Raw genomic sequence first — 14,766 nt, forward strand, 5'->3', positions numbered from 1 at the left:
CATACAGAAAATATATTTTTTAAGCAAAAGTGGACTTACTCCTGGGTAAAATAGAGTGTCGGTCATACTGATTATCTTTGCTATACTTTGGACTGTTGGCATACAGATGCAGAGTTTCTCTTCTCGGTGGATCACCATGGAACTTCACCACTGTAACATCTGGCATCTGTAGGTGTTTATTTGATAATTATGTTTCTTTCACTCCTCATCCTTCCCTTTCGGATGCAATGTGCAGTAATGCAACCTGCCTGCCTTCGGATGATGTTGATGCTTTCTTTCCATATGTTGTTTATAACCAGATAATGTCTGCAAGCAGAAACTTTAAAGCTATTCATTTGGGACTTTCCAATGTGAAGGCAATGGCTGATTATAAGCAGACAGATGGACTGACATCTGCCAGAGTTTCAAACTCACCAGAGTCACCACTATTTTCTAAAGGTCTGAACATGAAAAATGTGTACTCTGTCTCTTGCTAACAATGAAACAGACGCAGAATGAAAGAAAGAAAAGAATAAAGGATAGTTAGTCAAATTAATAAAATAAAACTACAGAGCAAGAAAATATTCCAGGGCCAGAAAGGACAAAAAGATAAGTTATCATTACAAAAATTTACCCTGACATTCAACAGTGCCTAACCATGAATGAATTATCTAACAATTTCATTTGCTTATAGAATTGATCTCCATTTATTTTGAATTCAACATATTCTCTCAAGTGACGGGAGTCAAAGCATCGTTAAGATATTCATGATTTGTGTAGGAAACCCAGAACAATTAGCTATGAAGTGTTGATGACTGACTTGAAAAATCTCAATTTAGCTGAAGTGGAGATTTTTTTTTTCAATTTGATTACTTTGGGCTACATTTTGCAAGTTGTGTGATATCTCGATGCAACTCAGTTTAAAAAAAGAACACTCCAACCAGTATACAGCACACTGTAGTGGTTATGGTACAAGTGGACCCTGGCACCCCCAACCTCAATATAAATAATCAAACCAATTTAGAACAGATTAACTTGTTACCTAGGTCCGATAGGAGGGGCTCCCTGTCTCCAGAGAGCCGAAAACTTTCTGCCTAAGCTGAGTCAGCCAGTGCAGCCCTTAGCTTACAGACTAAGAGTGACCCATTCTTCAATAGAATGTAAAACAAAATTGATTCTGCAGAACACATTCATTAGCTTGACGCTCTCAGCCAATGAGCTTGTTATTCACTGCAGGGTTTAGCTCAGGAGAGCTAACGTAATTTCCTAAGTAAGACTTTCAGACTTTCTATGGGTTGTAGTCTAGGCATGGCTTTTACCACTGACCAGTGGCTCCAAGGAGTAGGCTTTCTTACGGTAGAGGAAAACAGCTGGAAATATGGGAATATGAGATAACAACTAAAATATAGACAAAAAAGTTTGAGAGAGCCTGTAAAGTGGGCCATAAAATTTGAGTATGTTAATGTGCTGCTACATACCATCTCTAGAAAATGCAAAGTGCTTCAGTAGGGAAGGTTGTTTTTGCAGTCTGCTTCCCACATGTTTGCCTTTTATTTGTCTCATGTTCTGCCCTATTTCAGGATATTTTAATATATAAATTACTGTTACCCATTTAGCATGTTCCTGACTTTGCTACTGCTCTTACTATTACCTGCTATAAGAATACTAGGGGAATTATCAATTCTTAAAGTAGCACAAGACATAATATGTCAAACAGTGGGGCATCAGTAATTCCAGGGGGAAACAGATTAGAACATCAGACAGCCCTATCTGACTATTGCATATTTTTGTCTCATAGCTAGTTTCACTCATGCCTTGCTATACATATTGAGTGCGTTGGCCATCAGCAAAGTGTCTGCAACTCTCGCAGCCCAAATGCCCAGTCTGAAAATAACTTTTAAACTATTAAGGCAACATCTGCTTTTTTTTATTTTTTTTTGACAATATTTATTTTTGTTTGAGTTTGTATGTAAAACATGATATAAAGAAAGCCCGGGGTTACAGCATCAATAGTTTTGTAATGGACACAAGACTCTTGGATGCAATGGTCAATACAGTCCATACTAAATAGGACATATAAATCGTACCTCAAAGCATGAACAGTGGAGAATGATATCTCTATTTTTTTTTTTTATTGTGTTTGCCGTTACGAAGAAGCCCTAGTGTAGTGAGCTGATCATCTTGGAAGCTTAAGGGAAGGTGGGAGAAGGGGTGAGGGTAGAAGAATGGATGTATGGGTTAGGCAACATCTGCTCTTAACAACCAACTCTTCTTGTGAATCAATATTATCTAATCAATCCACGTGAACCTTACAGCTTTCCCTGTAATAATTTGTTTTAACCAAAAATTGTACTGAACGTTAGTGATTTCAGAAATACACTATTGTGTTCTACTGGATCCCTTAAGTGGTGATACTATTTTAATGTTTATTTATATTCTAGTAAATCGCTATGTCTATATAGTGTTAAATGTGAAATATTATTACACATGAGTATTCATTATACTATTTGGCAACATTTGGATCGGAAAGCGATGGTTTGCCTAATAAGCAGAATTTCAGTAATAATTTTGCATAATTAGCAAAACAAATGATTTGTAGCCTTTTTGCTCCCTTTGGAAATTACAGAATTGTTTAGTAAGCATTGATAACCTAATTACTCATATTAAAAACAAACTCAATGGAAAATAATCTAAAATTATTTGAAAAGGTTGTGCATACTGACAAGCTTGTAATTATATTGAGTTTGCAATGTATGTAAGGGGAACTTGTGTGTACATAGTCAGCTTCACTGTAACCACAGTACCACACCATGGTCGTCCACAAGTCCCCTGTTCATTTCTTGACAGGTAACTAAAATAAACAGTGACCTAAAATTTTGAGACAAGGAAAGCCTAGCAAATTAAAAGGTGCACTTATCTCAAGGATAAGTGTTTAGGATTAAACCATCCATCTAGCTGAAATTCTAGCAAAATAATATACTGACCAGTTAAAATCTAATGTGAGTTATTTTATACCTAGATCAGCTCTCCTTACACTTTTATATTGTAATTTTTTTTTGCCATTCTTTACTATAAGTAATATGTTTTGTATTAGCTCTTTCTATACTTACTTCATTGTATTTTCTTGATTGCTGTCAAACACAATACCAATATATGTTAACTATGGTTTGTTTACTTAATGAGCATCATATCAAGATTCATGTCAGTAATGTAAGAACAAGCACTAACACATAAAATCAAGACAGATAGAAAGAGAAGGAAATAGAGAGGGATGAATAGACAGATGGCTGGCTGGGAGGCTGGACGCATGGAGGGATGGATGGACAGATGGATAGATAAACAAATAAACATATGTAAAATGCCCTGAGGTCATATCCTGATTCCTGCTGCCTGTCTAATGTCCAGTGAACTGAGCCCCAACTCAAGATATCTGGGAATGTACTAAACAGCTCTCTCTTTGGTTGTGTGTCAATTTGTGTCAAAGTTTACCTATGGATTCATACCTCTTAACTGTCCTATGTTCAGCAGAATTGTCCCAACATTGGGGCTTTATCTAATATGGGATAACAAGCAAGTCCTCCATTTTGTAATCTGGAAGACTATCCAATATATAGACAAGGTTTCTAAGACCATTGTTAATGACCTGAACTTTTGCGCCTAAGGTGTGATTTGGCAACAAACACGTTTAACCTGTGACACTGAAGTCATATCTAGGTGCTTGTCCAAGATGTGATCATGGCAGTCTTGTAACACTTAAATAATATTGATTATATGATATTGTTTAAAGGGCATACAAGAAATCGAGATATTCTGTTAAGACTTCTTGTATATTCCATGTAACCTATTGTTAACCATACTAGCATATTCTCATTCATTTACTATAACGCATGTCCTGAAATAGCACAACACTGAAGAAGAAAACAGTTATTTGGTCTCCTTCTGTGCCTATTGTGCTTCAAAAGTGCATTTTGAATTTGAAGATTTACTAAACAGTGTAATACCATAATTCACATGCCCACATAGACCCGCTCACCCCCTGCTATAATTTCATAGTTTCCAGTGTTGAGAGGTGCTGTATGTGGATGGGTGTTAGTGTGTTCTATGAATTTGTGAATGTGCTAGATATGTGTGTGCTAGATAGTGTGCTTTCAATTATGCATTTGAGTGTGTGTTTATGTATATGTGCTAATGTGTGTCTATGGATTTCTGTTAGCATTGTCTGCATGAGTGGCTTTGTGTGTTTGTATGTTTATTAATGTATGTTTGTCTGCATTCTAGTTTGTATGTATGTGTGTTAGGATGTGTCTCATTACTAAGGTGTGTATGTGTGCCAGTGTCTGTCTGCATACACATTAAACACACACTATATACACATGTTGTGCTGCTTAATCACAACATTTTCTATAATGTTCTCTCTGAACAAAAATGTTGCACTTAATAGGCCAGGATAAATTGCGTAACAAGAGGGACCTAGGGTAAGGTCATTTAGTTTTATGATTCTGTTTAATTTGGATTTTACCAGTTCCTGGCTCACTCTCCCAAAGGCCAGACTTAATAATCAAGATCCATGCTCTGTGCTTTGTGCTCTAATTAAGGCCACTGTTTAATTAGAAATTCTAACTGGTGCCAAACAAAGAACAAAATCAATAATGAATCCAATGGACGGGAAACGGGCAAAATATAACTCTTTTTCTATTTGGAAAAGAAAAAGCTATAAGCAATATTCAGCAAAGTCTATGAGAAGAAGTACTTGTTCGATACGTAACAGTAAAATTAACATATCTGCTTGATAAGTACTGGTAGTGTTTGTTATGGGGTTAACAGGATTCTAGGAACAGTCAGGCATTAGAGAACCGGGGCAATCTAATAATATCCAGAAACAAGAGGGATTTCTTCAAGGAAAGCATCAGCACTTGGATTTTACTCACTTTGCACATCTGTCTCAGCCATGAAGAACATGCAGGGTAAGTAGTTATGTATGAAGCTAGGGGATATTTGACATTGTGAAGGGAACAAGGCTTGTGCTGTAATAGCACTTTCCTTCTTATACAATCGAAAACTGCAGTTTGTTCAATCCCGTGGTCTCCTTATAGGATAGTTTTTGCTATATCAACATAGAACTCTTTAATATCCTGGAATGTCCTGGATTTCAATATCCTGGATTGCAAGATCATAGACAACATGGGTTTACTTCAGGGAGATCATGCCAAACTAATCTTATTGATTTTTTTGATTGGGTAACTAAAATTATAGATCAGGGTGGTGAAGTAGACATTGCTTACCTAGATTTCAGTAAGGCTTTTGACACTGTTGCACATAGAAGGCTTATCAATAAACTGCAATCTTTGAGTTTGGATTCCAAAATTGTTGAATGGGTGAGGCAGTGGCTGAGTGACAGGCAACAGAGGGTTGTAGTCAATGGAGTATATTCGAAGCTTGGGCTTGTCACCAGTGGGGTACCTCAGGGATCTGTACTTGGACCCATTCTCTTTAATATTTTTATTAGTGATATTGCAGAAGGTCTTGATGGTAAGGTGTGTCTTTTTGCGGATGATACTAAGATATGTAACAGGGTTGATGTTCCAGGAGGGATAAGCCAAATGGCTAATGATTTAGGTAAACTAGAAAAATGGTCAGAGCTGTGGTAACTGACTTTTAATGTGGATAAGTGCAAGATAATGCATCTTGGATGTAAAAACCCAAGGGCAGAGTACAGAATATTTGATGGAGTCCTAACCTCAACATCTGAGGAAAGGGATTTAGGGGTGATTATTTCTGATGACTTAAAGGTAGGCATACAATGTAATAGAGCAGCAGGAAATGCTAGCAGAATGCTTGGTTGTATAGGGAGAGGTATTAGCAGTAGAAAGAGGGAAGTACTCATGCCATTGTACAGAACACTGGCGAGACCTCACTTGGAGTATTGTACGCAGTACTGGAGACTGTATCTTCAGAAGGATATTGATACCTTAGAGAGAGTTCAGAGAAGGGATACTAAATTGGTTCATGGATTGCAAGATAAAACTTACCAGGAAAGGTTAAAGGATCTTAACATGTATAGCTTGGAGGAAAGACGAGACGGGGGGATATGATAGAAACATTTAAACACATAAAGGGAATCAACACAGTAAAGGAGGAGACTATATTTAAAAGAAGAAAAACTACCACAACAAGAGGACATAGTCTTAAATTAGAGGGACAAAGGTTTAAAAATAATATCAGGAAGTATTACTTTACTGAGAGGGTAGTGGATACATGGAATAGCCTTCCAGCTGAAGTGGTAGAGGTTAACACAGTAAAGGAGTTTAAGCATGCGTGGGATAGGCATAAGGCTACCCTAACTATAAGATAAGGCCAGAGACTAATGAAAGTATTTAGAAAATTGGGCAGACTAGATGGGCCGAATGGTTCTAATCTGCCGTCACATTCTATGTTTCTATGTTTCTATGGAAAAATGAGTTCTTGCATCAAGCCCTTAACAATTATGTTGGTGCACAGACTGAATACAAAATAATAATTTATAGATTTATACATTTTCAACTAGTTAAGGGAATGTAAGTGTACCAGGGTCATAAATTAAATAACCCCTGCTAAGATAATTCCCCTGTTATTTAACTAGGGGCTTAATATTCTATTTGTTTTATGAATCTTTATATGTACAGTTGTTTAATTGCTAATCTGCTTCATATTTCTATGTAACTATTATCCCCTTATTTCCGCACTGTATATCGATTTTATGGACTAGATATTTTCTAGTACTGACAATGTAGAACAGGGCTATCCATTCTATGAATACAATAATTCAGTTTTTAACAGACTCTATACACACTAAATGGACAAAAGTATTGGGACACCTGACCTTTACACCACCAACAGGGACTTTTATAACATTGCATTCTAAATACATAGACATTAATATGAAGTTGGTTCCCCCTTTGCAGCTATAACAGCTTCCACTCTTCTGGGAAGGCTTTCCAATTTTTTCACAATTGTTTGTAAATGCAGACTACATGGCAAGGTGCTTCATTTTATACACCTATGGCAACGGGTCTGACTGAAACACTTAATTCAACTGTTAAACTCCCTTCCTTCAGGGAGAATACATGCTTTCATGGACCTCTGAGAGCTGACCTGTTTTCTTCAGCCATTACAGTGATTTATAAGAATACTCTTGTCTAAATGCAGAACCATCCCTTATGTTGAGGTCCTAGGCAAGTGGAGGTTTATTTTCCTCCCTTCAAAATGTAAGCAATCACATTAGCATAGCAGCCACAAACAACGCAAATTAGAACAGAGGAAGCACAAATAAAGGCCACCCAAATATAACTAGAAGAGCAATGAAATTAAAGATAGAAACATAGAGCCATTAAATGAAAACCCAAAGAGCCATTTGAGTACACTTGTCCAAAGTAAAGCAATCGAATAGTCCCAAACACATAATGTCCACTTTTTCCAGATACATATAGTACCTGTGTGATGAATGTAGGAACCAAATGGCCACAGGACCAACGTTGTGTGTGTTGTAGAATGAGGACTTTTATTTAAATAGGGGTTCCTTATAAGATGGGATCCTAGTTGGCTGCACCTCAAAAATACAGGCTGTCATATATCGCTAGCAACTGCTCCAAGGTTTCAAATGTCATAGGCCACTGAACTACAGTCAAATGAAGGGCTAAGCTTAATACTTCAAAATTCTTTGTATCAGTTGGTTCTGTATGGATTCAATACAACAACAGACAGACACTTATTTTTGGGATAATGTAATAACACAACAGTCTATGTGTTTCATCCTCCAAAGAACTTTATCAAGTCTGCACAAAAAAAACTTGTTGTTCTTATTGTGCGGTCTTGATAAAGTTCTTTAGATGACTAAACGTGTAGACTTATTGGGGTATACTTAGTGAAATAAGGAGACCTATATATATTTTTATCTGTTTAGTAAATTAACTATTTAGTGTTTCATGTCCATGGGAAACAAATTTACAGTTCAAAATACATTTCCAAGGAACATTACAGTGAATTTAAAGGCACTTACTTTTTGGGCCTGTAATCTGGAATTGATCTATCCAGAGAGATGCGATCACTGAGTTGTGCATTATAACCGTATTCTTCATATTTAGTCTCTGATTCATGGCTATCGTCTCTTAAAGTAGCAGCCATTCCTCCTTGTCCAAGTCCCCCTGGTCCCTCCACAAGCCCCATAGGCTTTGCTAAACCTAAAAGAAGATTATTATAATGATTAATAATTAAAAAATGCATTCAAAATTGAATCATAGACTACAAAAGAAAGGTCAAGGAAGCTGCCAGTAACAGATATCACTCCGAAATATCTCTTCTTACAGAGAAATTTACAAAACACCATGTCATGTTACCCCTTTAGAGACAATAACAATGTTTGCATACATTGGGCTAGCCATTAGGCTGGCACACCATGGAAAAAAAAATTGTTCAGGCTGAACCACTTTGTCCAAAAATAACAAAAGTTTTAGGAGAACCCAATATGGTGATTTGGCTCATCCGAATTTCATTAATGGAAAATGATTCAGAAACAAACCAGATGAACAACAAGGATGCAAACATGGGCAAATAGTGTAAAATATATACATAATGTAAAACCTATGTGTATATTTTGCAGTACACTACGGAATTTGCTGGCACTATATAAACAATAAAATAATCATAATATTAATAGACACATTTTCTCTCCGTTTATGTCACAGATCAAATGAGGAAAACTAACCAATAAAGGGTATAAAAAAAAGGTGGAGCAGTAAATAATCTATATTTATATATTACATATTTATTACATATATAATGAACATATATAAATATATAAATATATAAATATATAAATATATAAATATAGATTTATTTACTGCTCCTCCTTTTTTATACCCTCTATTGGTTAGTTTTCACTTGACCTGTGAATAGAATCAACGTTTAGTGGTTGTCCTGTCCCCTGGTTATCAATAACCTTTTTTTCCATCAATCAACTCTTTGTTTGATCCCATGGGTGAAATTTTGAATCACAGATAAAAACAAACATGTTCATCCATTGCACAATTTGTTTGGTTTGTGATTCAGTTACATTTCAGCTTGGAGTTTGGGAATTCGTATGATCCAAATTTGGATTATTTGCCATTAATAAAGAAATGAATCTTCAAGTCTAAAAGGCATATTGCCTACAAACATACAAATTGTACTATGTTATTGATTTGTACGCATTCATTCCATTGGAACAAAAAAAATAATTATATACTACACTCACGGTTGGAGATAAAAATCTTCAATGCTTTATTTCTTTCATTAAAATTAGATTGACGTTTCAGTCCAGCTTGTGGACTTTCCTCAGGATCAAGAGGATCCTGAGGAAAGTCCACAAGCTCGACTGAAACGTTGATCTAATTTTAATGAAAGAAATAAAGCATTGAAGATTTTTATCTCCAACCGTGAGTGCAGCTACATGTATTGTTTTCTTGGAAATTCTTGGATATTTGAACCCTGGCTGGCACCCGGCAAAGCATTTTTGTTTGTTTATATTTAGCTTGTGTGCAAGGACTCTTTTTGCTCTTTATATATATATATGTATGTGTATATATATATATATATATATACACATATTCATTCATCCATGCATAGATTTACACTCACTTTAGTGCCTAAAAAAAGCAAATAACCATACATTTTTGTGAATGACAGGTTTAGTTTAAGCAAATCTCAATTTATGTTAGAATGTCATTTAAGCTATTTCCTGATGGGTTCCTTTTAAAAAATGAGATTTAGAAAATCTGTAGCAAGTCTACCTCAGGAAGAAGGCAAAGTGAAAAATAGTGCTTTTTATTATAAAATGTTGCTCCGCTTTAGAAGATTTTTTTATTATCTAATGTGAAATTAAAAATCAACTCTGTTCAGTGCCTTTTCTACTACCAAGAACGAATGGTTGTGTGCACATTAAGGATTCTTCAAGAGGGTAGACCTTCCCATCACCCAGAAGAATGAGAACATTTGCTAAGGTGATGGGAAATAAGATCATTTGTAATACATTTTATTATATTTCTTTTTGGATGATTAAGTACATTTAACATTAACAATTTATATTTTTAGTTCTGTTGAATTATTTCTCTACATTTTTACTTTTTAAGAATCAAAAAGAATTTAGTAGACATGGACCGATATGATGAGAATTCTTATGTCACTGTTATCTGATGTGAGACTAGGGCCAGTTTAAACAACTTTGGCATGTATTAGCACTTGAATATAATCTAGAATTGAGATTGTCCATTTGTTAAGTATTCATTCAGGGTGACAATCATATTGAGGATGGCCCTTGGACAACGAAAACTATATATTTGTATTCATAATGCTATATGTTGCTTGACCTCAGAACTTGTTTTTTTTCCTTGAAAGGGCATTCTAAGGGCCATAATCACTAAAGCTTGTTCGAGTAGTTATGGAATAAAGAGTCTTTAGGTACAGTCCCCCTAATTTGTTTTCAAAACGTCTGGGTTGTGGAAAAACTGGGTCTCTACCCAAAAGCCTAGCCAATCTTCAACTATTGAGACATTGCAGAAGTTTCACTTCCATATTGTTTATCCAAAACTATTCAACATTGGACAATGATGATAGACTGAACTGCTTCTGTGTTTGTGCCTTCTCCCTATCTGCAAGGACTCAGTTCCTTTCTTCTTCCTCAACACTGAGTGTGGAATAGCTCTTTTACATTTCTCTCTAGATAACAGACAAGACTTAGCAAGGAAGAACAATGTATATTTTATTGAAGAGGACATCTGTTTACGAAACAAAAGGGAAGGATAACACATAGCAATTGATGACACTAACAGGTTTAATACAATTCCACGCACCCCTGGTTCCAGAGTGTCTCAACAGAACTAACACAATCAGAGTGGCAGTCTGCACTTATTAAATTAAACTTACAAACAAAATAACTCAAGATACAGACAGAGTTTATAACATAAAATGTAGACAGTATCAACTCCCTTGTATGCCCACTTGGTCATTTAGTGTCACACACTGTATTAACCCCGATGTGTCCACATGCTCTGTTAGTGCCCATAGTCTCTAGAAAGACGGCTGGCCTCCAAGCTCCTCTACAAGCCATACAGCCTCTATTTAGGAGGGATTCGATAACAAGGGATAGTGAATATCAAGTCATGTGCTCTTGCAATGTATTAACTAAAATCTGAATTGTAGCAAATTGAAAGCTAAAGGGGTAGAATATCCAAACTGTGTTTGTAGCCGAGTTGGAAGGTTTTCCAGATCAGCTATTTTAGTATTAATTGTGCCATTCAGATTTGAGTTTGCAATGATTGAATGTTTAGCGAGCATCCTGTGACTTACCAGCGATAATATAAAAGGCATGAAGCTTTTACCAGGCAAACAATTAAATATTGAATTACCAAATAGATCATTGTTGTTTTTTTATTTTTTATTATTATTTTTTTTTTAATTAGTGGGTTCCACCAGATTGCCTATCCAGAGTTGAATATGATTTCCCCCCCCAATTCATTTATTGTGGATTAAGCATGGAAATCAATGGTGAACTCGCCACAACTCACGGTTTAATAACTGAAACCCAATGATTCAAAGCATATTGGTCATGGGTACATTTTCTTGCAAAAAGTGATGTGTTCACACAGTTTCGAATCTGCAATACATTTTTAATGGTATTTATTTATCCCCAAATTGGACAAAATGGCAGTGCAACCTAATCATGATGTTGTGTCATGCCCCTTATGCTTCTTATTTTTTTTCTATGTGGAGATAACGAACACTACTCTGCAGAACACCCTGTAACATGTTTGATGTTAGCTGTATTTTGTTGTTCATGTGCAAATTTGCCATTATTACTATATCATCAGCCTTTAATGCCTGACAGACAAAATAAAGGGCAGAGCCTGAAATACTATAGGCATACTCAAGACAAAATGACCACTCTTTTATTTAAAATATAAAAAGCATAAAGATAAAAAAATATATATCAAAAGATTAAAACCAATAAATCTAAAAAAATAAATAAAAAATACAACAGGCAGTTTAGTTTTTCAATTATTAATTTATCTTTATTAAAATCTGCCAAGTGACAGGACGGCTTTACGTCTAGATGGCCCTACAGAATAACCTCCTACATCAAAATATGCCTGAAATGTAAACAGGTTAATTTACTTTCAATTAAGTATTTGTCAGTCCTATTCAATCCTATATAGTTCATTGTTCAAATGTATGTTAGTTCTGCTGTCGCTCAGGGATTGCATTATGTGTCGGTGCTCTGACCCTTCCTAGCACGCGGCTGATGAATGCAGCATGGGTTTGTATCAATGAAGAGACAGTTATCAGCAGTTCTGTTTCCTGCAGCCCTCACTCCATTCTGTGAATAGTTTGTTTATGCACCTGAATTTGCATCTGTCTCGGAATAACTGCTCAAAACCAAGTAGGCGACGGCAAACGCATCATATCTCCGAAGCAGCAGGCAGATTTAATGAGATTTTTTTTGTTTTCCATTTACATTGAACCTAAGCACAAGGTATCTCAGAATTAATGTGAGCCTTTTAAATCCATACATTCCTCCATATGTAATAACACATTTGTGCAATCCAAACAAGGCAAATAATCATAATGCCCCTTTTCCCATCATTTTCTTCCTCTGAGTTTATACATTTAAACCTAGAAATTAGGGATTCTTGGGTTATTATTATTATTATTATTATTATGATATTTATATAGCGCCAACAAATTCTGCAGCACTTTACAATGGGTGGACAAACAAACATGTAGTTATAACCAGACAAGTTGGACACACAGGAACAGAGGGGTTGAGGGCCCTGCTCAATGAGCTTACATGCTAGAGGGAGTAGGGGTAAAATGACACAAAAAGGTAAGGATAGTATTAGACTAATGATAGTTACAAGAGAGGAATCAGTCGGGAGCTATTAACAGTATAAATGATACGCTTTTATGAAGAAGTGGGTTTTTAATAATTTTTTTGAAGGAGTTGAGACTGGGTGAGCATCTAACGGAGGAGGGAAGTGAGTTCCACAGGAACGGTGCAGCCCTCGAGAAATCTTGAAGGCGAGCATCAGAGGTGGGAGTACGGACAGAAGATAGACATAAGTCTTCAGCAGAGCGTAAGGGCCTAGACGGGACATGCTTGTGTATTAGGGAGGATAGATAGGTGGGAGCTGCATTATGTAGAGATTTGAAAGCTAGAACCAGAATTTTAAATTGAGCCCTATATCTTACAGGGACTGACAAAAGGGTGAGGCATGGGAGGTGCAGGCGAACAGGAAGATGAGCCTCGCCGCCACATTCATTATGGACTGTAACGGCGCAAGTTGGGAGCACGTAAGCCCACTGAGAAGTGGATTACAGTAGTCAAGGCGAGAAAGGACAGTGGAATGGACCAGCACCTTAGTCGCATATGGCGTTAAGTAGGGTCGAATGCACGCAATATTTTTGAGATGGAAGCGGCAGGATTTGGCGATAGACTGAACATGAGGTGTGGGCTTCTTTAGAATTGGGGTTGCAGTTGCATGTTTGAAGGGCAATGGAAATATGCCAGAGGAGAGAGAGAGATTGAGTATTTTAGTGAGAGGTCGAGAAAGAGAAGACAGAGAACGGATGAGATATGAGGGAATTGGATCTAGGGAGCAGGTGGTGGGGCGGGAGTTCTAGAGCAGATCAGAAACCTCTTCTGCTGTAGCAGGTGCGAATGAACATAGAACAGCAGATGGATTGAGGTTAGGGGAAGTATTGTAAAGGGAAAAAGAAAGATGAGAGATCTCTTCTCTGATTGTAGAGATCTTGTCAGTGAAATGAGTTGCAAAGTCTGAGGCGGTCAAGTTTGTAGGTGGAGGAGGAACAATAGGGCGAAGAAGAGAGTTAAATGAGTGAAATAGTCGTTTGGATTCTGCATGCTTCATTTAATCTTAGCATTTAATATGGATTGGTAAACTGCAATTATTTATATAGCACCAACATATTCTGTAGCACTGTACTGTAGGTAAACAAGACAAACATTTCATTCTAACAAAACAAGTACGACATATGGGAATAGTAGGTGAAGAGGACCCTGACCAAACAAGCAAACTATCTAAAGTGATGATGAACAAATACACAAAGGTAAGTTAAGATAAAGGTTCTACTGAATCCAAGTGGACTACCAATTGTGCACCAGATATAAATAAACCATGGTTCAATGAACCCTAAATGGCCCACAATTGGTGTTAAAGGCATGGATGAAAACCATCTAATCATGCACTGGATTTAAGGCTACTTTCTCCTCCAGACAGGTTGAAGCAGTGTAACTCCATAGTCCATGATGTTCCCTCCAAAGGATGCTTTAGTTATCTGTTGCAGTCCTCTTGATATCTTTTGTAGGCATGCCAGGCCAGATTGGTGCACTTTCCCTGTTACCATGTGGAGATGTAATCACTATGTTGATAAGTAAAGGGTAGGTCAATGGCTGTTGAGGCACCAATGAATTAAGGTGTGTGCAGATCTTAACATATTTCAGTTTCTTTCACCTGCATTATGCAGGGTCTCTCATTATCCACTGCATCTTTAATTCTTCCACTTGGTAGTATTTTCTTTGGAAGTACTGAAAATAAGTTATGATGGATATATACATTTTTGTTTTGCCATTCGTGTAGAGGTGATTAGGGATGTGCATGGGCAAAACATTTGGTTCGGTTCCGTTGGGTTCGGAAATTCGTAAGAAAGTAAAAAAAAATTTCTGCTTTGGCAATACAGACCAATTGTATTTGGTTCGGT

The 14,766-nt window shown here is 36.6% G+C and overlaps 1 protein-coding gene across 1 annotated transcript in view; it reads right to left on the minus strand.

Annotated features, from left to right (window-relative positions):
- Window positions 1-14,766, minus strand: part of GALNT9 (polypeptide N-acetylgalactosaminyltransferase 9) — a 257,614-nt gene that overhangs the window by 180,859 nt on the left and 61,989 nt on the right. The window contains exon 2 of the mRNA XM_063454393.1: window positions 8,015-8,195. Coding sequence (XP_063310463.1) covers window positions 8,015-8,195 — 181 coding nt within the window. The remainder of the gene's footprint in view (window positions 1-8,014; window positions 8,196-14,766) is intronic.

This window comes from Pelobates fuscus, chromosome 5 (assembly GCF_036172605.1).
Source record: "Pelobates fuscus isolate aPelFus1 chromosome 5, aPelFus1.pri, whole genome shotgun sequence".
Classification (NCBI taxonomy): Eukaryota; Metazoa; Chordata; class Amphibia; order Anura; family Pelobatidae; genus Pelobates; species Pelobates fuscus.